We start from the raw sequence: 23,965 nt of genomic DNA, 5'->3' as shown, positions 1-23,965 counted from the left end.
TTTCCTTTTTTTGTTTAATAATACACATATAATGTTTTTTTTTCCTCAAGATATTAGGGGCAATGAGGCTAATAGTGAGATTGAGAAATGAAGCAGCCAGAGGCTGTACTGGCTGAAACCATTGGCAATAAAGAATAAGGGATGCTTCCTTTCAGGCCTGCTTTGGCTGCTTTGGGCCCGGGACTAAGGTGGTATTGGTAACAATGCAATAAGCGCCAAGTACACATAACTAACATTCAATACCTAACCGTCCTGCAATGAACTCTCCCTCTCTAATTTCCTCCCTTTGTTTTATGTCCTTTATTTCACATTCCAAACCCCAAACACCTCTCCCTCTATCTCTCTCTCTCTCTCTCTCTCGTGTGCATCTTTTCTACCTTATATTAACACTTCCAAAAACCCATTTCCTCCTCCAACTTTCTTATAGAGCTTCCATTGCATCAGAAAGAGCTGTCCAAGGATGGATGCTGGAAACACTCGTACCAAAGACTTCTTCGCATCGCCAGCACTCTCCCTCTCACTTGTAAATACTCTTTATCTTTCTTCATACAGCAATCGCTGTGCACCACGATAATTTTGCGATATCATGATAAACTTAAATTTTTTATTCCAATTCCATTAGGCTGGCGTGTTCCGTAATATCGAGGTGGTAGAAGAGGAGGTGGAGGAAGGGGACGAGGGGAGCGGTGGAGGTAGTAGAGGGGAACCAGTGGAGATCAGCAGTGAGAACACTGGGCCGGGCGGTCAATCGGATGAAGATGGAGGGGACAATGGATTGGCCGACGAGGATGGAGAGGAAGGGAATAAGAAGAAAAGGAGAAAGCAGTATCACAGGCATACAACTGAACAGATAAGAGAAATGGAAGCGTGAGTTCTATACTCCTATTTGCCTTTGCTTTGCATATATATATAATGGATTAGGTACGTAGACATGCATGAAATCAATGGCCGAGTATACGTTCAGCCGTATGATGAGTTACTGAATTAGCTGGGGATGCGATACGTCCTTCAGACTATTTTTATGAATCAAATAGGCGTAAAATTTGATTGAAATGATGAAAGAAAGAAAAAGTAGCCACTCTATGTCCAAGAATTATCTTGTAAAGTGGTCTTTACTATTAAATTGTTGTTACTAGACATAATCTAAGTTGACTCAGGCCATCTGAGAAAACCAGGATGATACCCAAGTATTCTTTTTCCTTTCTTTTTTTTATATATATAATTTTTGATGGGAAGGATGATATCCAAGTATTCGAAAACATGATTTAAGAAATCCTAAATCCTCATCTTATTCCTTCAGTTTATCCACCCATAAGATCAATATTTCTTCGTTTCCTAAATCCTCATCTTATTCCTCATCTTATAAATCCGCTTCTTGTTCTCCACAAAAATCGTGTACAGCTCGGAACTTCCGAAAAAAAGAGAATGGTTACTAGCCAATTTAACCCAGAATCAGCATATATAAGCTCGTGTGATTCTCCAAAATTATGTAATACTATTTTTTTCTTTCGGGAAACAAAGGAAATTATTTGGTAACATGTGTTGTTGAAGCTAATTTGAGATTAGATTATTAGTGGGCCATATTCTCTCCAATTTGGCAGTACAAACTGTTTAAATTAGGTAAATTGTTCGGCAGAAGCACTAATATATCCATACCGACAAGAGCTTAAAAAAATTCAGAGCAGAATTGAGTTCCATAATGTTAGCCAAGAAGGCCACAATTGGAACACTGCCGAACAATGGAGATCAGGAAACAATGCCCGTTTGGATCCTAATATTGTTTCTTGGCATGGGTACATCAGGTTATTCAAGGAGTCACCACATCCAGATGAGAAGCAGAGGCAGCTGCTAAGCAAACAATTAGGCCTCTCAGCCAGACAAGTGAAGTTCTGGTTCCAAAACCGGCGAACCCAGATCAAGGTAACCATGCGAAGGACCTGTTTTTGCATCTTAGCAGAAAATTTTATATGTTTAAATTAATTATTTGCTCAAAAAATTACACATTTACAAAATAGTTGGTGTAATCTTTTTTTTCCCTCTTATATTTTGGGGCTCATAAGGCTTTTTAAGGTCCCTCAGGCAATACAGGAGCGGCATGAGAACTCCCTTCTGAAGTCAGAGATAGACAAGCTTCGAGACGAGAACCGGGCCATGAGGCAGATGATTAATAAAGCATGCTGTCCCAACTGTGGATTTGCTACCTCAAGCAAAGACACTGCAATGACTACTGAAGAACAACAACTACGAATCGAGAATGCCAGACTTAAAGCAGAGGTATGTAAAACAACTCATGGTTAATCCAGTTGATTACATTCAGTTAAGGTTGCTGCTTTTTTTGTTGTTGTTGTGAGGACCCGGGTGGACGTGTGTTTAGTCTCACATCGGTTATTTACCAAGGAGATCCTGAGTACTTATACAGGACTAAGGAATCCAAAAATTACCTTTCAACTAGTCTTTTTGGATGAGATCCTGGGTTGTTACAATTGTTGTTTTCTATCAAATTCTTTGGATAATTTTGTTGTCATTGCTGTTGCTGTCACCTGTTGCTATATTTGATTCTATGGATGCTAGTACTAAGTCCTCAGTCTCATCTCTACTATCACTGCTGAAAACATCTCATTTGATGCCTTTCAATATGTAGATAGAAAAGTTGCGAGCAATGCATGGAAAGGTTGCTGAGGGAACTGCTTCACTGAGTTCATCATACTCAGCAGGCACCGACCAAAACAACAGAAGTTCTTTGGATTGCTACAGCGGGTTCTTTGGGCTGGAGAAGTCTAGAATTTTAGAGGTTGCCAATGCTGCCTCGGACGAGCTGATGAAGATGGCAACAACCCTTGAACCTTTGTGGGTCCGAAGTGTTGAGACTGGCCGTGAAATACTCAACTATGATGAGTACATTCGAGAATTCTCACCTGAGATTTCCAGCAGAGGACACGTTAGGCATTCGATTGAAGCATCTAGAGAGTCAGGAGTTGTCTTCTTGGACATCTCAAGCCTTGTAAAAGCTTTCATGGATGTGGTATGATCTCTAAGTTTGACTTAACTGTTGCTTGCAATATATTTAACTTTCAGCCCAATTCTACCACCTTTTTAATCCACGTAACAATATTAGCCATCTAAAATTACTTAGTTGCCACATACTGTATGCACTCTTCTCTGTACTACAAATTTTTTTTCTTCATATTAGCCTACTTATTTAGTTTATCGAGTTTCTGATCTATGAAAAGCTCAGCTTGAGCATAAATGTTCAAATAAGTGGAGCTCTAAAAACTACTTGAGCTCGATTTATTTTCTAAATTAACCAAGACAAGACGGGACTGAGCAGATCAGAAACAGTTTGGATTGTTTGCGGCCCTACCAACCTCCCTCCCTCACATTTTCTTTACTTAGGATAAGTTGGACCTATCTTTTTGACATGCCATGATATTTGAACTTTCCATTAAATTAAACTGCACATTCATTATCTGAAGTAGAAGTTTATTGTATAGAACTGTTAATATCTTCTCATTGGCTTCTCTGGTCTCCAGAATCGTTTATCCAACTCAACTAAAATAGAACAGCATGCATGAACTTTTTGGTGTATGTCCGTATGTTTACCTTAATCTCCTTTTTTTGTTGTTGTTGTAGAACCAATGGAAGGACTTATTTCCTTGCATGGTTTCCAAGGCATCCACCATAGATGTTATTTATAACGAAAATGGTGAAAGTGGAGATGGCACTATACAACTGGTAAGCCTTTTCTTCTCAAAAAAAAAAAGAAAAAAGAAAAAAGAAGCTAGTAACTTCAAACAATGCAAGCAAGTATTGTCATCTCTAGAGCTTGCTCTTTAGGTTTAATTTAAATGACTCGAACATCAAGTTAGAAGTAGAAATAATTTTTTTTGATGTTTTCAGATGTTTGCAGAGCTTCAAATGCTTACACCTATAGTACCTACAAGAGAATTCTACTTCGTTCGATACTGCAAACAACTGAGTCCGGAAAAATGGGCCATTGTAGATGTGTCAGTTGACAAAATTGAAGAGAACATAGATGCATCGCTTGCAAAGTGCCGGAAGCGACCTTCAGGCTGTGTCATAGAGGACCAAGCCAATGGTCACTGCAAGGTAATTCATGTTATACATGTCTTCCCCCTATATATATCACTTCTGCATTCTTACCTCTCTACGACCCCACAAGATGAAAGTAAAACAGGATTGATGGCTCTACTGCTGAAACTAGATTAATTTACTGGACTCGGGTATGGTTGAATCTTCCTAAGTTAAAACTTTGATATCTTTATGTTAATTAGGTAACTTGGGTGGAGCATGTGGAATGCCAAAAGTGTGCAGTTCCAACAATGTATCGATCAATCGTTACGAATGGATTAGCATTTGGGGCTCGACATTGGATGGCAACACTGCAGCTCCAATGTGAGAGGATAGTTTTCTTCATGGCAACCAATGTTCCAACTAAAGACTCTAATGGTGAGCGGCAGTTTCATCTCTATTCCTATGTATGGCTTTTGAACCATCTTAATTACCTGCAGTAATTCCTACAGGGGTCTCCACACTAGCTGGAAGAAAGAGCCTTCTGAAGTTTGCGCAACGGATGACTTCGAGCTTCTGTCAGGCTATTGCTGCATCACGCAATCGTACATGGACCAAGGCATCCATAAGGGGTGGAGAGGACATTCGGTTCACATCAAGGAAGAATGTTAATGACCCTGGGGAGCCTACAGGAGTGATCGTGTGTGCGGTTTCCTCGACATGGCTACCTGTTCCTTCCACGGCTTTATTTGATTACTTGAGAGACGAGTCTCGAAGAACTGAAGTGAGATATTATCTGATATTCAGTCTCTTGAATCATAATAGTAAAGAAGATGGTATGTTTCGCAACAATAATCACTCTTATGGATTGCAGTGGGATATCATGCTAACTGGAGGCCCGACTGCAACTATTGCAAATCTAGCGAAGGGACAAGATCGCGGGAACTCTGTCCTAGTCCACGTAAGTTAATTTCGAATGTATTTACTACTCGCTGCATTGGTACTAATTCAAGACTTGGAATGTAGAGAACAAATAGCATCTGAAATTCTAACGTAGAGGCAAATGGGATGTAACGCTTACAGATTCTTAGATGTACGTTCCATATTTGCACTCACTCCCCTCCAAAAACATTAACAGAAGAATCTTTTAGAAGTAGGATGCAATCTAACTTCTTGTAATATTTACTTTATTTCCGATCTTTGAAATGCAGGCAACGAAATCGGCAGACAAGACTAGCATGTGGGTCCTTCAAGATAGCAGCACGAATGCTTATGAATCGATGATAGTCTATGCGCCTGTGGACATTGATGAAATGCAAACGGTGATGACCGGGCGCGACTCGAGCAATATGGCCATACTGCCATCTGGATTCTCCATACTTCCTGACGAGCTTGAGACAAGGCCTCTTGTGATCACATCTAAGCCAGAGGAGAAGACCACGGAAGGAGGTGGATCCTTGCTTACAGTAGGTGTCCAAATCCTTGCTAATACGTCGCCTTTGGCTAAGTTGACAATGGAGTCTGTGGAGACTGCAAGCACCCTCATATCATGTACGTTGCAGAACATTAAGAAAGCTTTTCAGTGTGAGGATGGTTGATTGTATAATATAAGATGAATTTGTAACGTAAGTTTGAATTTGTCAGTAATGTAGATTTCTTGTTCTTCTCGAGTTCAAGATAAATTGGTCGCTAATAGGAAGCTTTCAAACATTTTTTTTAGATTTTTCTTCCTAAGCAAGTTCTTTGTTGTTAATTTGATGGAGTTGACAATGTGCACATGGAATGAAGAAAATTTGTTTTCGTGAATCTGTCTCAAATATGGATAGCTAGTCTGTAACTTGAAGCAGCATGAGTCCAGGATTCTTCTCTTCTTTCTTTTTGCTGCTTGACATGGCAACGACAAGAGCACAAGAATGCAATCCTGACATTTTCGTAAGGTTTTATGGTGGCTCTCCAAACAGGTGCAAAAAATTTCTAAGGCTTTTTTAGAGTGATGTGAGATTTTGCATATTTTTAACTTTTTATATTTGCTACATTTTTGTAGGTGAAATTTCAAACTAAAATCACATAGAATGCATTTCTTCAATTCCTTGTCTAACAATTATGATGTTGGTTACAAAAAAAAAAAAAAAAAAAAAAAATTATGATGTTTATAGAAGAAACTCCCTCGAGGTCTTGATCTCCTCAATTTTATAAAAATAATTCTACATATCAGGTGCATCGCAAACGACAATATCTGGTATATATTTTTCTCGAAAAGATTATTTGGGCAAAGCCCAATTCAAAGATACTAACTCCGGGCCTCACCCAAAAAAGCTAGCCAGATAGTATTTTTTGGGGTTTTTCAGCTCTGTACAAGTACCAAAAATCTCTCTAGTGAATAACCGATGTGGGAGTGGGACTAAACACATGTTTGTACGCATTCTTATAAAGATGTAGTGCATAAGTGATACTTACGTTCATGAGCGTATCTAAGTTCACAAACAGGTTTGGCTTTAGCCAGCCTCGTAGTCGTAGAAGCCATGCCATCACTTGTATTTAGAAGTCCACTCGTACAAGGGTGAAGGGCAATTTGAGTGCATATCAGTATTTGTTAATGCAACACGCTTGGCTCAATGACTCTTGTAGCAGGTTGCCTGAACCCAGAACAAGACGATCCATGGATGATTGTATTGATCTCATCATATGGTTGATGACTGTGTTAATTTCGAAGCATCTAATCATTTCTGTACCTAGAGAAACTAATAAAGCAGCAAACTGAGTAGCTAATTCTATTCTCTACATGCCTATAAATTTTCTATTAAGCCATCAAATGGATAGCTTGGTAAGAATGATAACGACTTGGATGGTGACTAGCTTGTGTATATTAGCTGATGAATAACGTTGTCATCTCCAATGCCACGGAAGTTGAGGTTGGATAAAGATTAGGCAGGTGAAGTCTGGCTATTAGGTGATCCTCTCCGTGGCAACCACCTTCCCTCGCTACCTTTCAAACTTTGGTAGGTTCCCCTCAACTTATAAGAAATGCACACTCGCTTTCAAATAGATAAAGGGCATTATTGCACATGAACCTTCGTCGCCAAGCAAGGTTTAGCAGAAGTTATTTTTGTTTTACTAATACCTAGCAATCAAATAGCCTAACCCAGGAGCAATGGCATACTGCCCGAGGTGTTGGCTGCACCATGGAATAAGGGTTCTTAATCTTGTGGCCAACTTCTTTGGCATGGGCATGATTGTTTACTCCCTCTGGTTGCTGAAATTATGGAGGGAAGGACTTGTAGAAGAAGGTGCCTCATCATCATCTTTACCTAGACCTTGGTATCCTCAGATCTCCATCTTCTTTTTTTTTTTCTGTTCTTTCCATTGGTTTTATTTTCCTTAAATACTTCAATTGTTCATGCATAATAGACTACAAGAAAAAAAGAATACTCTTAGCTGTAATTACTTCATCTGTTCATGCACTGAAGACTCTTCAACATTTTTTTTTTCTGCAATAACTTGCTAGCTATTGATCTCATATAGTTTCTGTTTTACAGGTTCATCTACGCATTTCTAGGGCTAGGCATCGTTGCTTGCTTCAATGCACTCATTGGGCACATGGTATCTAATTGTATCAATACAATTGCTCTCTCCATTGTATCCTTCTCCATATGCATGGTGTGAAACCAGCTCTTGGATATAAGCTATTTGGGAATCCTATGATCAGTTCCACAGATTTCATGTTAGCAGGTTCTCAAAATAAATCTTGAACAATTTTCTGGGTTCAGATGAAATTAATGAATGAATGGGAAACCATCATGAATCTGCTCTCAACTAATTGGATCTGTGGAGAATCTGTTTTCTTGAACTGTTTCCATTAACAGATGTTTATTATATATTCAAACAAAGGAAATATTGCACCTTCACATTCTTAAATGCTTCTCGGTGGACTCAATTTGCACAACTGGGTAAGTAATTTAAGACAAGTAGCAGCATTCAAGTGCTTCAGATGTATCCTTAACCAGCTCCAGTACATACTATTCATCTGTACCATTCTATTGCTTCAAATTGTGGTAATCGCAGTGATATTTTTCAAGATAGACTGGCAAAGTGTATGCTTACCGTTCCTAGCTAATATCCTCTGTTATTAAAGTTTCAGATTTCAGATATGCTAATTGAAAAGTGAAAAGTAGCAGCAACGTAACCATTCCTTCTTGTAATTGTTTTTGTAGGTCATTTCCATGTATCTAGATGGGAATAGCATTAAGAACATACTGACATTTCACCTAAATGCATGTCGCCTGATCAGCATTACAACTATGGTAGCACAGGTGATTGCTATCAAACCATGCAATGCACTTACTGTTTATGCTTCTATATCTACATCTATAACAATTTTCAGTTGGAGCGCATCATTCACTTTGATCACAAAACAACCCACTGAGAATTCGTGAAGTAAAAAACAAAGACATGATTATCACATTTCTTGTATATTAGAATTTGCATAATCTTTCATGTTATTGATTTTGTATAAAGTCAATGGGTTTTTTTTGTTAATACAACCAGCGTGCATCTGCAAGAGATGGATAATACATGGAACTTTTAGTGAATTATATCAAGAAATCCTGTTCTGCTCCAAAGCAATCAATATTATTTTCAACATTCATGCCATCTTAGGAAATGAAAAGTGGAACATATACCCATGGCAGGAAGCCACTTGATGAGGATAAGTAATACCAAAGATTTTTCTTACAGAATAATACTGAAGATGGTGCTGCTATACCAATATCTTCTTTGCTGACATGATTTACTTAGTTGTCATGTCTCATCACATTCGTTATGTATCATATGTGGTAATCTCTATGAAAGACAAAATGCAGTTCATGTAAGTCTAATCTGTAAGATTAGCACTACTTAATCCATAATTTAGCATGCATTGATGATGTTCCAGGTGAATGTGTTGGTGCTGGATATTGTTTTATGGGCTTTGGGACCCCCACCAAGGAATCATTGTGGAAGCCCTGCAACACCCAACTTGAGATGCTCCTTTCTAGTGGTGAGATCCGACTCACCGCCGGCTCTCCCAGCTTCAGCCCCAGTCTTTGCAAGGAGAATCCAGTCTTCAAGCAGTGCTGCTTGCTGATTCTGGCCAACAAAGAAACCATTTATTTCAAGTTGGATAGGGACAGATGCTACAGTCTACATAAGACTAACCTAAGTTTTAAAAATCATATAATCCATAACTTTTAGAAGACAAAACTCTCTGCTTGCAAACATTGCATGTCACCTTAGCAAATGGTGTTTGCTGAGCCATGGGCTTGTCACAATTTGCACCAATTAGCAGCTCAGACTTTTTTCTGTGGTGCCACCACAAAGTAATATTTTCCATTCATTCTCATCGTGACCCCCTTACCAACATCCAGTACCCACTCATCCACTGCAATGTGAAAAAGACTGCTTTAATCTGCCAATTCTTCTATCATGATATAACAGAGCCACATATTGGTTTAACCCCGAAAAAAACAAACAAATTAAAAATTGGAGTATAATGAGCTTTTGGCAGAGTCAGTGCCATCCAGCCAAGTTTCTTTGTTGCATTAGTTCTTAAAATTCATCAAAATCAGAAAAACAAGAACAGCAAAGTAACATCCTTCTCTTATTATATTTTACTATCGGACTGCAAAAGGTTCTAGTATCAAAGACATGATAATGAAAAGGATAAATGCTAATGATGGCATTAGTAATTGCAAAAGGACACACACATTTGAAAGAATGAAACACAAATTTAAAAACACACACAGCTGCATGAGATGGTGATAATCCTTCCAGGTTACTGCTGACCATCAAATCTGGTGGAAGTTTACAGAGACAGCAAAAAACAACATAGCTAATGCTAGGGGCCTTGTAGCGACAATTTGTCATGTAAGAAGTATGACACAACATGATAAACCAGGCATATGCATATGAACAACTCAAATATGCAGCTCCTTAAGTCAGACTCCGATGACTGAGATGTGAAAAGCTGTGTTCTGCCTTCTGATTTAAGGCTGCTAAGATGGCATAGTTTCTACCCTCCTCTTAGACCCATACAATGTCCAATGTTTCTGCTGATATTCTTTTAAGAAATTTTTGATGAATGGTAACCGATTCACAATCTAGTAATAAAAAATTCTGAATTCATTTTTTATCTTGTCAGAAGATAACAGTGCTTACTCTGTTCTTTAATGTATGAGATACCAAATACAGGCAAATGGAAGGATCAGCCTCCCCTGCAATCTCCTTAAGCTTGATCCTTTTTAACCCACAAACAACTACTAGTTTGAACCCATCAATTTTCAAGATGTTCTTGAATTTCTCATTGGCTGCCGCTAGCTCAGCGGCAATTCCAGCTTCATTAGCAGAATGGCCAGCATATGGGGCTACCTGTTTTTACTCACGAAAAAATGACAGCTTAGTGCTTCCTTCTTATATACAGAATCAGTGAGTGTGCATATGCTAGTGTCAAATGTAACTGTGGCTTTCTACATTGTAGAGTAAAATTGCGAAAAACCTGACATGCCAGTGGAAACATTAACCAGCAGCTCAAAAATGTAATAAGCAAAGTTCCACTTGTAAGTTCTCTATAAAAATATTAGAAGAAATTATGGAGATGTCTATGGAATTTAGATTGCAATTTTAATAACCTAAGCTTATTGGATGCCAATGACTTCAGATTTGAATGCATATAATACAAGGAAGTTTCAGTCTAAGAGACTGAAGTGCCCAACTTACACAGTTTCACCCATGCCAGACAGGTGCTATGCTTATAGTGCAACAACTCTTGGACAACAGTTCCCTGCATCTTTCATCCATTACCATAAAAGATAAGAATGGGTTTCTCACAAAGGCACTTTACCCTAAAAAAGTTCTTCACTGAATAGGCATCATAAATACCACTGGACTTCTAACTTTATGAATATGAATAGCAATACTAAATGTTCCAAATATTAAGTGCCTTTTCTGAAGAGGATTAGAGTGGATCCCAAATTATTAGATTTGTTGAGATTGTTTATGTAATTATTGGGTCCAAATGGGCCAACCTGGATCGTAGTCGGTGGCCCATCTGGAGGTCCAACAGTGGTAGCTTTGGGAAGGAAGCTGTTGAGGCGGTTATAACCGCTCAATAGTGGCCGTTCTCCCTCCCCCTTCCTTCCGATGAGGCTATAAATGCCACGGCTTCCTCTGTGAGATTCCATCGACCACCCTTCACTGCCTCTTACCCTCTTTCTCCTGCTACAAGGAATTGGATCGAGAGCGGCGGCGCCGGAGGAGGAGGCACCCCAGCTCGACATCGTCGCTCACAGCTCCTTCCCGGAGCTAGGTGAATCTTCTGATCACTCTATCCTTTCCATCTCATATTCCGATTTGTCCAGATAAATGATCAGAACAAAAAGAAATTAGAAAAATAAAAAAGAAAAAATAGAAGAAGAGGAAGGGTAGAAGAATGGAAGATGAGGAGGAGGAAGGAAGGGGAAGATCTCACTGTGAGCAGCCGTCATCCAACGTTGGATCGATCGATCGAAGGCCATGGACGGCCCAGGCCGAATTAGCCTTCCCTTTCCACTCGACTGTGATTTTCTTCCCATCAAAACCCTAGGTCTAAAATCCTAAAATGCATACATACCTTCTAATTCTTGGAAGGGTCCTCGGATCATGCAAATCCGGTTCCCATAGGTGGAACCGGTTTGATCTCAGCCGGAGGTGACCGGAGAAGAAGGTGAAGAGGATTCTTCTATTCTCCGATCGTGGACGCCATCGAGTTGTCCACGGGCTGCAGTCGTAGAGCCGACCATGGGCTGTGCGGGCACCATGGGTGTGGCCGCACACCCTGCGTTCACCACCGGCTTCAGCCGGTTCCTTCTTTTCGATGGGTGCCATGCCCCATCTCCTCCACCGGAGGTGGAGAAGGAGAGCGTCCAGCCGGGCTGCGGCTGCTGCAGGTTGGGCCGCAGCTACCGCAGGAGCCGCTGGTTGGCCGCAGCGCAGCCGGCTTCGGGCCGGCCTCCACCCGAGCACTCCATCGAGCCCCTTGCCTCATGGGAGGAGAGGAGAAGAGGAGGGGGAGGAGATCGGGATGGGAAGAAGAAAGGAGAAGAAGGTTCGGGAAGGGAGGAGAAGAAAGAAAAGAAAAAGAAGAAAAGAAAAGAAAAGAAAAAAAAAGAAAAGAAAAGAAGAAAGGAAAACAAAATAAAAATTGATGTGGGTCGAATTGGGCCTGATTCGGTGGTGGGCTTCAAATGAACCGAGCTTTAAAGGCCCCAGGCTGGACTAGGCCCTTGTCTGAGCCCAATATTCTTAAACCCAGAATTAATTGAGTCAGATCTGAACCAATATGTAATTGACCCAGACCTGAACCAGAAATGGAATCAAATCCGAACCAGAAAGTAGATTAGACCAGAACCAGAAATTGAATTGGGCCATGGGCCTGACCCAGAAATGGAACTAGGTTATGGATCCGAAAATGAAATTGAGTCCAATGGATGGGCTGTAAATGACTTTAAGATTATAAATAAATAGAAATTAAAGGTGCAAGTGATATGTAATTTAATGATCTTGCTAGATATTGGAGAATTGGCATTTGGGTGAGCAATTGAAGGTAAGTAACCTGTCTTAATCCTATTATGGATTATGTATCACGTTTTATAAGATGAAAAAGTATTATTTATGCAAGTGGAATTGTGTCTATAAATTGTGGAAAAAGTAACTTTGATATAATCTTATGTTTTATCAAATACTTGTGATTACTCGATTATGAAATTGTATATGATTATTTATGCTTTCACAAAATTAGGATCAAGCATGTGTTAGCAAATGATTACATGATTTTGGATCATGATTATTATTATATTATATACACATGATTATGATGATGTAGAAAGATGCATGGAAAAATAAAGTTTTTAGCATGATCATGAGTTTTATTTAGTATGATGCCATTATTCACTTTCCAATGTATCTATGAGAAAAGATTTATAAAAAGCATGATATGTTTTAAGAACTCTCAGATCGCTATGCACGATCCCCGCCAGTGGGTAACAGTAACTAGGCATATGACCCCCGCCAGTGGGTAAAAGTAACTTGGCTTTACAACCCCCGCCAGTGGGTAATAGTAACTGGAAGAAGACCCTGCCAACGGGGAACAATAGTTGGCAAAGATTATGGCCCTCGCCAGCGGGTTACAGTAGCTCGGCATACGACCCTCGCTAGCGGGTTATAGTAGCTTGGTTTAGACCTTGCCAACGGAGAACAATAGTTGGTAAAAATTATGGCCCTCGCCAGCAGGTTACAGTAGCTCGGCATACGGCCCTCGCCAGCGGGTTATAATAACTTGGCTTAGACCCTGCCAACGGGGAATAATAGTTGGTAAAGATTATGGCCCTGTCACGGGTAATAATAGTGACCATAGCTGCACTATTATCTAAGAGCACGAATTTCAAAGCATGAATTATGACAAGCATGGATTTCAAAGCATGAATTATGATAGTATGGATTTCAAAGCAGGAATAATGATAAGTAAGGATTTCAAAGCATGAATTATGACAAGCATGGATTTCAAAGCATGAATTATGATAGTACGGATCTCAAAGCAGGAATAATGATAAGTACGAATTTCAAAGCATGAATTATGACAAGTACGGATTTCAAAGCATGAATTATGACAAGTACAGATTTCAAAGCATGAATTATGGGATAATGGCAAAAGTTTTATGATGGATAACCATGTTTATGAAGTTGCATAAATGGACATGCATACTTTTATGACTTATTTGTTTATATGAAATGCTTACTTTGGTACAACTGTTAGTTTCTTAAAATAATGCACTGGCATGCAAAACATTATACTTGATCTGATAAGATTATGCATGGTTACTTACTGAGCTGTTATAGCTCTCACCCATTCATTTATGTTCTCACAGACAAATAGGATTGCTAGGAGCAAGGAGCGTGACATGCTTCAGGATTATAGGAAAAGTAGAATATTAAATGCTGATATTTTTTAGATGCTCTGTAACAATCCTTAATGATGAAACATTTGATTACATTCAAGAAAGAAATTGTTCATAATCGATTTAAAGTTTTAAAGTGGCTGCGTGTTATTGCGGGCAAAGGTTCGCAATAGCACGGCCGTGTCATGAACCGAATTCGGGGCATGACAGTTTAAAACGGAATAAAATATAACAATGACCTTGGTTTAATAAGTTCATTTATAGTTAATAAGTTATACAGTGTTTTGTATATTAAACAATCTGCCTCTGCTCTAATGATATGCAAGAAGTAGTAATTTTTACATAAAGCAAATTGTCTTTAAGTTTTCACTTAATCAAGTTTTGAGTCAAAAATATTGGGAAGAGTTATATCATTAGACCAAACATTAAAAGCACAAGCAGCAATCAGACATGAAGAATGATAAGTCTAGACTGTAATTACTGTGGCGGATGTGGGCATAGACGATTGGGAACAAATTATCATTCTCAAAGATCAGAAATGATCATTTACACAAGAATAGGAAAATTACATAACAAAAGAAATGACTGATTTCATTGAAGTGGCAAACATTAAGTGAGATGAAAATTATGTTACTGATTTGTTAGCTCCCTGAGCTTTTTCCAAAACGTACTTGATGATTTTAAAGAAAAATTGACAATAACAATGCTGAAGATAGAAAGCTAAAATACTTGAATCAATCAAAGAGGTGCTCAAACCTGGACACCCACTAAAAATGAGGTATAAATAGAACGAATTAGTCTGACCTTGAATTCTGCCTGTGGCCACGCTTTATGAAGATCCCAGACAGACATCAATGCGCAGCAAACATGATATCTTCCCTGTCAAGTGTTAATTTGATGGTGATATTGATGGAGAACCACTGCAGGAAAAAGAGGGAAGGAGGAGGAGGAAGAGAAAGAGAGGAGGAAGAAGAGAAGAAGAAGAAGAAGAAGGATGCTAAAGTTTTTATTCAATCATTTAATACCCCAATTCATGAGAGGAGTGGCCTTTATATAGGCCTTATATCATGAATTGGCCAAGTCAACCAATTGACAACTAACCAAACTTGGACCCTTCAATCAACTGATTAAGTCAATTAATTGATTACATACCAAAATCGATCCAATCTCTCAATCCAATTATATGACTCAATTAACTTGATTAATAACAAAACAACTGACCAAATTGATTTGACTAAAACAAAAGCAAATAGTGCAATAAAATAAAAGTGACTTAGACTCAAATAGACCCAATCTGGGTCTGACTCAATCCAGTGGCTCAAGATCGTCACCGAGCCATAATGATATTAATCTTTGGTGCGAACGTGAGCGAACGGCTCTGATGGCTTGATCACCTGATCGAATGGCTCTGATGCCCCCATCAACTCCTTCCAGGTGGAAAAAACTCGACCCCGTCGAATGCAGGTCTGGCCGGCTGTCATACTGCTTCAGGAGATCGGGGTCAAGGCACAGCAACTTGGCTCTAAAAATCCACGTCACGTCAGACTCTGGTCGGCCTTTCCACCGAACAAGGTAACGTTGGTATCAACCGTTCCTCGTTGATGGGGACATCAGAGCCATTCGATCAGGCGATCGAGCCATCAGAGCCGTTCGCTCACGTTCGCACCAGGGATTGACATCATTATGGCTCGAAGATGATCTTGAGCTACCGAATTGAGTCAGACCCAGATTGGGTCCATTTGAGTCTGAGTTACTTTTATTTTATTGCACTATTTGCTTTTGTTTTAGTCAAGTCAATTTGATCAGTTGTTTTGTTATTAATCAAGTCAATTGAGTCATGTAATTGGGTCGAGTGATTGGATCGATTTTGGTATGTAATCAATTAATTGACTTAGTCAGTTGATTGAAGGGTCCAAGTTTGGTTAGTTGTCAATTAATTGACTTGGTCAATTCATGATGTAAGGTCTATATAAAGGCCACCCCTCTTATGAATTAGGGTATTGAATGATTGAATAAAAATCCTAACCTCCTTCTTCTTCTTATCTTTTTTCTCCTCTCTTTCTCTTCTTCCTCCTCCTTCCCTCTTCCTCCTGCAGTGGTCCTCCATCAGATATTGAATGAGGTACAACTGAACAAGGCACTGAATCTCGTGGTTATCACACCATAAAGCTACCACAACAATATGATGATTAGTGCTTCCTTCTTGCAGAGAACTAAAATAAAAGCACAAGAATTTTTTATAAAAAAAATACTCCAAGTTCACCAAAAAGATAAACAGTAAAGACCTTGTCATTTCACTTGACAGCAAGTTTACTTAATTGAAAATAAAATCAACATAAGACAAATTTCTAAAATTAGATTTGCTTTTGAAGTATGTTAATTTGCCAGAGACTGCTGCATATGCAGTGTATTGATACACACAAATATAGAAGGTTCAAGATTCGAAGGGTAGCAGTAGACTGCCTAAATGCAGCAGATAATCTTAGTTTCTACTCAATTGTAAGAGGGAGTGAATTTACCTCATGTAATTGCTATATCATCACCATCTGGTAACAACACTTGGTGAACCAGCAGTTCTAAGTGCTGCATCACATTAGCTGTGTAAAAGAAGCAACAAATACCTGAACAACTACAATTCTGGTATGCTGAATCTTGTCAACATTCTCAAACAGGTATGAATCAGAGGGGAAAATCCTTTGTTCACAAATAATAATGGTTTTCAATCTGTGCAAGCACCTGCATAAATCAGCAACAAAGAAAAATACGAGCAACATGAGAAATCTTTTTATCCTGTTAGAATTGTACTATGGGTTTGAACTTTGCGGTTCCAGTGTTGCAAATATGCTTGGCAACATGTAGATTGCAACAGAACATATATCCACATTAACAACAGCAACATAAAAACTAATGCAAAACAAAATGCAAAGATATCTCACTTAACATTTCATCCAATACATATTTGTCAGGGAACTTGGAATCATATACATTTTAGAAATCTTGAAGCATGGATCTTTGAGTACTTTCAAGAACTCGAAAATATTTCCAATCAAGCACCAACATAATTCACAGTTTTACAACGCATCAGCAGGAGAACAAAACCTAGAAATTGGAATATAAAGGAACTGTTAAAACAAGTTGAATTCTTATTTGCTAAGCAGATGTTTGCAAGCTGTCCTATACTAGTGCTTCTAACAAAATATCACATAAATTTCACTCTCGCTATGATCTGGGCTCCTTTTGACACATTATACATGAAAAAACACATGTCAATCTTTCCACTCATCGATTTTAAATCGCCAGTCAGTATGGCATGAAGTATACCACGTCAGTGACTTACCAGCACCACAGCACATAGCACTTAGCACACTACCAGCTGCATGTCAGTAATTACCATGCTGCTGTGCTGATGCATGGGACACACTGGTATGGCACAGCATGATACTACCATGCCGCCAAGTTCAGCAGCATTTCTCTTGCTTAACATAGAGTATTCTCCTTTTAGAAACAGTTGCAGAATATGGAGTTAAATATAATTTGGAGTTAGATTTTCACTCCAAGACCACATTACAGCAGACAATATACCATTACACCGCACCACCAAAGAAAATATGATGCAGATGTAGAAAGGACATGCCAATGAGAAGTTGCCATCTTCCCCTCTTTTGATATTCCCTTCATTTTGAATAAGATGGATTGGACAGTCATCAACTCCGATGTAGTCCAAATTTTAGCAGCTCTAACATGAGAAAAAGATATAAGCCAGTCAAAGTGATATGTAATGACAGACAATGCAATATTTAACGTAATAATTTGTCTCAGAACGTGATCACTTCTCACTTTAGGTGTCATATGCTAGAAAACAAAGTTTATGACAAATACCCCTAGACCCACCAGGGGAAGGGGGGGCGATGATTGGATCTAAGCCATTAATCAGTAAACTGACTGACTGCCACCAAAACGGCTCAAATTTCTACTAGAAACCAAGCAAACATGTACAATATGAAATGATGTAAATACCTAGAACAGAGAAAAATAATCCACATTAATCAACATACGCAACTAATAGTTGAAACTTGAAAGGTCTATTGGATAACCATAATTAACAAGCCTTGATTAGTTTATCTAGGCTGGCTTTTGAATTGATCTTCGCCATTTTTCCTATAAAGGGTTAGATCTACCATCAATGCCGAAAAGATAATCAACCGACAAACTTTCCTCCCTTGTTTCTCATACTTTTCCCAGTTTTTGCACCCATCCATAAAAATCTGAGCTCATGTGCCAGTCATGACCACTATCTCTATCAAAATTCGTCATCTCGGTACCAGACCCGTACCAGTACCATCCTATTATAGTATTGGCATGCAATACGATACAGTAAAGTTTGGCATATCGAGTGCTGGTACGGTATGGTACAATATCCCGGTATAGTATGGTATTGCTTGGTATGGTACAGTACCAAACAATACGACAAACCTTGATATCTATAGTCTTCTCTATCAACTTATGTACTACCATTCTAACTCCCTAATTTGTCTCAGATATAGTTAATTCCAACACTAGCCTTCTCAAAAATGCCACTAGATATTAGAATTATAATCTTTAACAATGATCAATGCTGCTTATGATAACAAAAGAACATATCCAATCCATAGGTAATACGGTCCCAATATTCATTATGCTAGATTGCATATTGCACTTGCATGACAAAAAAGTGTGCTTTGTTAACTTTATTTTCATGCTTTATAACTGGTTGAATACCATAGCTACCATGGTATGCCATACCGTACCGAACCGGATAGTACGGAGTATACCGTACCATATCGGTACTGGTACACGGTTGGGAGGCGGTACGAGTACATGTTATGGGAGGCGTACCAACATTCAGTATACCAAATGGGAGGCATACCAACATAGTGATAACGTGGCACTGGTATGGAGCCCGATACCGAGATGACGTACCTTGATAGCTACAAAGATGATTGTAAAAGTTGGCCAGAAAATTGTCCATTGCCAAATCCTCATAAAAGAATAGCATTTTAATATTCCTATTTACTATTTCTACCAAGCTTCCTTGGTCTCCATTTTTTTAAAAAAAAATTGACCTATTTTACACCTGTATGTTGCTTCTTTAGTGTGCAGCAAGGTATATAAGTGCCAAAATCGAGTAATACGTAGGCTAATAAATGTAAAACTTAGAATAGTAATTTGAAAAGCAATGGATTATCATAATCAAGGTTTTAAGCCCTGGAGGGGTGCTACGGGGGATCCCAACAGTCCCGTCCCATTCCTGTGAAAAAAGGAGATCGGGATGGGGTTGGGACACCGAAACCCATCCATGCAGGAAAGAAGAAGAAAAAGGATAGAAAGGAAGGAAAGATAAAGAAAAGAAAAAAGTTAAAGGAAAGAAGAAGAAAATTGAAAGAAAGAAAGAAAGGGAGAAGAAAAAGAATGAAAGGAAGGAAACAAGGAAGAAAAGAAAGAGAAAGAAGAAGAAAAAGGAAAGAAAGAAATAAGAAAAGGAAAGGATAATAAAAAAGAAAGAAGAAAAGGAAAGGATAATAAAAAAGCAAGAAGAAAAGGAAAGGATAATAAAAAAGAAAGAAGAATAAAAGGGAAAGAAAGGAAAAAAGGAAAGAAAGAAGAAAAAAGGAAGGAAAGTTAAGAAAAAAGAAGGGGAGAAAGACGGAGGGTACCTACGAGACTCTTGATCGGAACTGCCTTCGGGATAGTGTGGGACAGCAGGGCGTCCCGTTCCATGGAGAAACCAGGACACCCCATCCCACGGAATTAAAAACCTCAATCACAATCATATGCATCTTAGAAGAACTATGCATATGAAGTATTTATGTGTCTTAATGAACACTATTATTGATCCTTTAGTAGTTTTTATCCTAATGCAAATTTGGGAGGGGAGCGAACTGGGAGGGAATCAAATCTTCAACCATTACTTCATCAATATTCTCCAATATGCAAAGGTAGCGGCCCAAAATTCTCCAATATTCAAAGAACTGTGCAAACTTCACTAGAAGTTTTCCTTTCTCACTTTTCATTCCTTCCATATGTTTCCTTCATTTTCTATTTGCAATTACACCATGCATCACCTGCCTCTTCATAAAGAGTCTGCTATCCTAAGCCATGTTATAACCAAAACATTATGGGTTTGTGGCAATTTTATTTCACTAGTCCATAGCCCTTGGCATATAAAATGTCCCAAAAATGGTGGGAGTTAAATGGAGCAAAAAATTGGGCGCAACAGGAGACATATAGATAGTAGATACCTGGATGTGAATATCATCAGAATTTAGCCTTTTGTGGTAAGCAACAATAAAATTATCACTTTCATTTTCTCGGATGAAATCTCTAAAGGGCTCCCATGATGGAAATCCAAATGTATGACATCATTTTCATGTCATGAACAACCAAAATGTCACAGGTTTAATAGTTAAAGTTTGTGAAATATGAAGAAGACAGAAATAGCAAGCATCAACGACTGAGGTCCTCTGTGAAAGAATTGTAGAGTAGGAAAGCTTCTGAGCAAATCTTCCAGTCCATGAAATGCATGACTTAAATTTCCATGCCCATATTGAGGCACAAGAAGTATCATTTCTGCAGCAGTGACATGGTTTACAATCTTTCCTTGAGCTTTATCTTTATTATTCATGTCGCCAACATCGCATTCAGGTAACCCTATGTAAGATATGGTTGAAGTTCACTTTCCCACCAAGACTATGAAATTGTACAATTTCAGCCCTTTCATGCAGAACTCATTTCATATTAAACACTAAATCCAGACAGCATTTTACAGCTTTTCTAGTTGACTCTCTCATCAGTACAAGCCCTCAGCATCATAGAGTAGTAGGACTATGAAACTGCAGCTGTTTGGTGATGATTGGAGCAAGAAAAAGAAAACACAAGTTAGTGACCAGTCAAATATGAAGATGTACAAAAGCATGGCAAATTCATCTGCTGATAAATGTCATCTATGCTCTCATATTCCATTTTACTTTAAGCTTTCATGTGGGTGGGAAATGAAAGAACTACTGGTTCCAGAATAGAAAAGAATTAACATGGGGAGAGGAGGCGGCGGAGAGAGGGGGGTAGAGAGATCAGACCTCATCTCAACAAATAATTAAATAAAAATGTCCACGTTCCCAACCACCTAGTACAAGAATCATGATTTGTTGTCCTGGTACCAGGCCCTGAACCAGTTGCCCGATGGCATGGGTCGGGATACGGGCCCGCATCGTGTCGGACTGGGCTTGTACTGACACGGTAGAAGAGGCAGGACAGAGGGAGAATGAGAGAGAAAAAGAGAGAGAAAAGGGGGAGGCCAAGAGAGGCCGACGGAGAGCCAGCTGAGGGCCGAGGAGCTGCCGTGCGAAGGAGGTGGAGGCCGGAAAGCTGTCGCGCGGAGGAGCCGGAGGCCAAGGAGTTGCCAGGGAGCTGCGGAAGAAGGGCTTTGCTCCTGTCTCCTGTTTCATTTGAAACATGGGCCGGAGGGGGGCCCTTATATTTTTAGAGTTTTTAAGTGAAAGTCGGCAAACCAATTGCCAACTTCACTTATTTTTTTTTTTAGGAAGCATTTAAGGTATAAAGATACAAGACATAAACACATAATTCTCCAAACATACATTAAGATTTTTCTCTTCTCTAATAAATGTAATGAGATTGTCATAATTTAAAGACATCAAAGTTCTCATGATAAAGTGATGCTCCCTCCACCAACTTATATAACTTAATGGGGTGCCACAAAAGGAGGGAAATGTACAATAACAACAGAAGAATAAAATAAAAAAGGAGGAAAAATGTGATGAACTTTCAAAAAAAAAAGAGTGCCACAAGCTCAATATGAAGGTATATAGTACTGCAACATAATTTACATTAACAAGAAAAGAGACCTTGTCTGAATTAAGGCAGTAAATTTATAACATGTTCCATTAGATCCAACTTACAGCAGGAAAAAAATCCCTTCATGGGTTAAAATTCTAAATCAAATTAGAGCTATGAAAAATTCTTTCTGCTAAAGAATTTTCCTAGTTTACTCTTTCTACAGCATTCAGATGACAATGCGAGGAAAAGCACTCCAAAACATCAACTTTCACTGGAAATCAATACGCAAAACTTTCCTTTAGGCCAAGAACAGATCACCTCTCCAAGATGTAAAACCAAAACAAAATATCTAAACATGTTTTAATAATCAGGAGGTGTGCACCCAGCTCCTGTCAAATCATAAAGGACACCTTTTACCTCTGGTCTGTTCCCTTCTGAAAAGTTTCTTGATTATAGGAGGTTCAAACCTAAGTTCTTATTTACAGGAAGGTATTCAAAGTAATGCCCCTCTAACCCTCAAGATTACAAAGCAATAAAGCTATCAACAAAACCTTCATGGATCTTCTTAGCATTATTTTTCTTGCACCCCCAAACAGAAAGAATTCACAGTATCCATAGTTTCCCACCTTTTGACGAGTCTCAGCATAGCAGAAATCATTAGCATTAAAAAATAACAAAATGAGCATGAACACTAATAAAAGCAGAAATCAATCTTTTCCTCGGAACAATTAAGCTTATCAATCAATGGAAATATTATTTTCGAATCTTTGATAATAAATATGCCAAACAAGACTCACTTTTTTATCAGCCTTTCTGAATTATCTTCCCTTGTGTGCATCGGAGTCATGTAATCATTCTTTTACCGCTTTCCCTTACACCACCAACTGCATCTTCCCATAGAATATATTTCCATCAAGAATCGCGCTTAACAGGCATGTCTGACTAATATTTCCCATTTTTCCCATCCTTCTAAGTCATTCTTGATATCTAAACTATCTGGCACCGAATCGACCAGCAAATTAGCGTAAGGAACCAACGATCACGCGAAATTGCTTTCCCACGACGGAAAGACAAGGAATGCAAGATCCAATTCAGGGATAAATAAAAGAACCTGAGAAAGAACAGAAAAGAATCGCGAAATTAGTAAAGAAACCGAGAAAGAACAGAAAGATCAGAAAAGAATCGCGAAATTAGTAAAGAAACCGAGAAAGAGTGGAGAAGAAATCGCGAAACTAGTACTTGGTAAATGGTAATCAACCTCGGGTTTCTTGATTTGGGATTAGATATCATCACAATAGAGATAGAGGGTATACCTGGGGGAATCTTGTTGCTGCGAAGGCCATGACGAGGGAGGGAGCGACCGGAACGGAAGAAAGGGAGGGATCGTTACGGGGAGTAGCGAGGCTAATAAGCCTCATTTGACCGATGGGAGACACTTGCGAGGACCGGTCTCGTATAACCTTGGATACCCGCCTGATGAGAGGTTTCTTGACGCTCCCCCCGCCTCATGGCGTCTACGTGTTTTTTATGACGCCGGCATCTCGGCCAGACGTCCGTATTGCCACGTGGAAATTAAGTTTTGCTGCATCTCTTAAAACACGCTTAAGTTTCTTGAGAGCCCTCGCTTTCTCGGTGAATTTTAATGAGAGCTTGTTCGCCGATAGTAACAATGCAGGTGTGGCATTTGTAATCAAAGACCATGACTCCAGGTTGATTACGGCAGAAGGCATTGTTCCTTCGAGGCATCAGCATTTGAAATGGAGCTCAGAACTACATGAGAGAGACTGTCCTATACGAGACATGTTCTGAAGGCAGGCTACATCATCCTAGAGGACTCAATCTCGTTGATTGAGCGTCTACAAGAGCGGAGGCCGAAGGAGGCAGAGCATCCTTTTCTAGTCGACACACGTCGTTTGCTTTAGGAGTGTCGTGCGGTCCAGGCCAAGGATGTTCTTCGGAAGGCAAATCAGGCTGCTGACTGAGTCACTTCATTTGCTGCTCATCATTCAGGAGATTTTTTTTAGACTAGCTGTCTTCCGTTCATTTTGCTTTGTGTAGTTTTATGGCTAGTGATGCAGCTGGTTGTATTTATACGAGAGCCGTATAAAAAGCCGATATACCAAAAATAAAATAAAATAAAA

At 39.1% G+C, this 23,965-nt stretch overlaps 3 protein-coding genes across 17 annotated transcripts; 2 read left to right on the top strand and 1 right to left on the bottom strand.

Annotated features, from left to right (window-relative positions):
- The first annotated feature begins 277 nt into the window (after positions 1 to 277).
- Positions 278 to 5,835, top strand: GL2 (HD-ZIP IV family of homeobox-leucine zipper protein with lipid-binding START domain-containing protein). Its single transcript, XM_008791111.6, has 11 exons — positions 278 to 523; positions 623 to 867; positions 1,803 to 1,920; positions 2,080 to 2,274; positions 2,642 to 3,022; positions 3,631 to 3,732; positions 3,898 to 4,107; positions 4,293 to 4,467; positions 4,542 to 4,813; positions 4,904 to 4,990; positions 5,241 to 5,835. Exons 1-11 carry the CDS (start codon positions 461 to 463, stop codon positions 5,625 to 5,627), a joined length of 2,235 nt encoding a protein of 744 aa, XP_008789333.3. The 5' UTR covers positions 278 to 460; the 3' UTR covers positions 5,628 to 5,835.
- Positions 5,836 to 7,059: 1,224 nt separating this feature from the next.
- LOC103706859 (tetraspanin-19-like) lies at positions 7,060 to 9,267 on the top strand. 3 transcript variants are annotated; one of them, XM_008791113.5, is made up of 5 exons: positions 7,060 to 7,347; positions 7,566 to 7,665; positions 8,040 to 8,120; positions 8,241 to 8,339; positions 8,960 to 9,267. In XM_008791113.5, exons 1-5 carry the CDS (start codon positions 7,181 to 7,183, stop codon positions 9,149 to 9,151), a joined length of 639 nt encoding a protein of 212 aa, XP_008789335.4. In that variant the 5' UTR covers positions 7,060 to 7,180; the 3' UTR covers positions 9,152 to 9,267. The 3 variants fall into 3 exon arrangements, with proteins under 3 accessions (XP_008789335.4, XP_008789336.4, XP_038981427.3); XM_008791114.5 differs by lacking the exon at positions 8,040 to 8,120 and having other exon boundaries at positions 7,566 to 7,629; XM_039125499.3 differs by lacking the exons at positions 8,040 to 8,120; positions 8,241 to 8,339 and having other exon boundaries at positions 7,566 to 7,629.
- Positions 8,508 to 23,334, bottom strand: LOC108510690 (uncharacterized). Of its 13 annotated transcripts, XR_016396550.1 has the most exons (7): positions 23,138 to 23,334; positions 22,622 to 22,935; positions 14,799 to 16,730; positions 13,217 to 13,387; positions 10,222 to 10,431; positions 9,296 to 9,445; positions 8,508 to 9,153 (listed from the first exon to the last, which is right to left on the bottom strand). XR_016396550.1 is itself a non-coding variant. In XM_088706205.2 (4 exons), the coding sequence occupies exons 1-3, from the start codon at positions 11,337 to 11,339 to the stop codon at positions 9,354 to 9,356; spliced, it is 414 nt and encodes a 137-aa protein (XP_088562331.2). In that variant the 5' UTR covers positions 11,340 to 13,210; the 3' UTR covers positions 8,508 to 9,153; positions 9,296 to 9,353. The 13 variants fall into 13 exon arrangements, 4 of the variants coding, with proteins under 4 accessions (XP_088562331.2, XP_088562332.2, XP_026660365.4 ...); XR_001879436.5 differs by lacking the exon at positions 13,217 to 13,387 and having other exon boundaries at positions 23,138 to 23,333; XR_015970436.2 differs by lacking the exons at positions 10,222 to 10,431; positions 13,217 to 13,387.
- Positions 23,335 to 23,965: the final 631 nt, after the last annotated feature.

The sequence above is a fragment of the Phoenix dactylifera genome, chromosome 1, assembly GCF_051530095.1.
Source record: "Phoenix dactylifera cultivar Ajwa chromosome 1, Ajwa_hap1_PhDact_Kaust_v1.1, whole genome shotgun sequence".
NCBI lineage: Eukaryota > Viridiplantae > Streptophyta > Magnoliopsida > Arecales > Arecaceae > Phoenix > Phoenix dactylifera.
The sequence above is the reverse complement of the archived record's forward strand: the minus strand, read 5'-3'. Positions and strand labels throughout refer to the sequence as shown.

Excerpts from the sequence above, each read along its gene's own strand:
- GL2 (XM_008791111.6), top strand. The coding sequence starts at position 461 with ATGGATGCTGGAAACACTCGTACCAAAGACTTCTTCGCATCGCCAGCA. Across the intron at positions 4,108-4,292 it reads AAGCCAATGGTCACTGCAAG|GTAACTTGGGTGGAGCATGT; the intron begins GTAATTCATGTT and ends TATGTTAATTAG. Across the intron at positions 4,991-5,240 it reads GGAACTCTGTCCTAGTCCAC|GCAACGAAATCGGCAGACAA; the intron begins GTAAGTTAATTT and ends TTTGAAATGCAG.
- LOC103706859 (XM_008791113.5), top strand. The coding sequence starts at position 7,181 with ATGGCATACTGCCCGAGGTGTTGGCTGCACCATGGAATAAGGGTTCTT. Across the intron at positions 7,348-7,565 it reads TCATCTTTACCTAGACCTTG|GTTCATCTACGCATTTCTAG; the intron begins GTATCCTCAGAT and ends TCTGTTTTACAG. Across the intron at positions 8,340-8,959 it reads TTACAACTATGGTAGCACAG|GTGAATGTGTTGGTGCTGGA; the intron begins GTGATTGCTATC and ends ATGATGTTCCAG.
- LOC108510690 (XM_026804564.4), bottom strand. The coding sequence starts at position 11,339 with ATGTCGAGCTGGGGTGCCTCCTCCTCCGGCGCCGCCGCTCTCGATCCA. Across the intron at positions 10,432-11,087 it reads GGCCACCGACTACGATCCAG|GTAGCCCCATATGCTGGCCA; the intron begins GTTGGCCCATTT and ends GAGTAAAAACAG. Across the intron at positions 9,446-10,221 it reads CTCATACATTAAAGAACAGA|TGGATGAGTGGGTACTGGAT; the intron begins GTAAGCACTGTT and ends TTCACATTGCAG.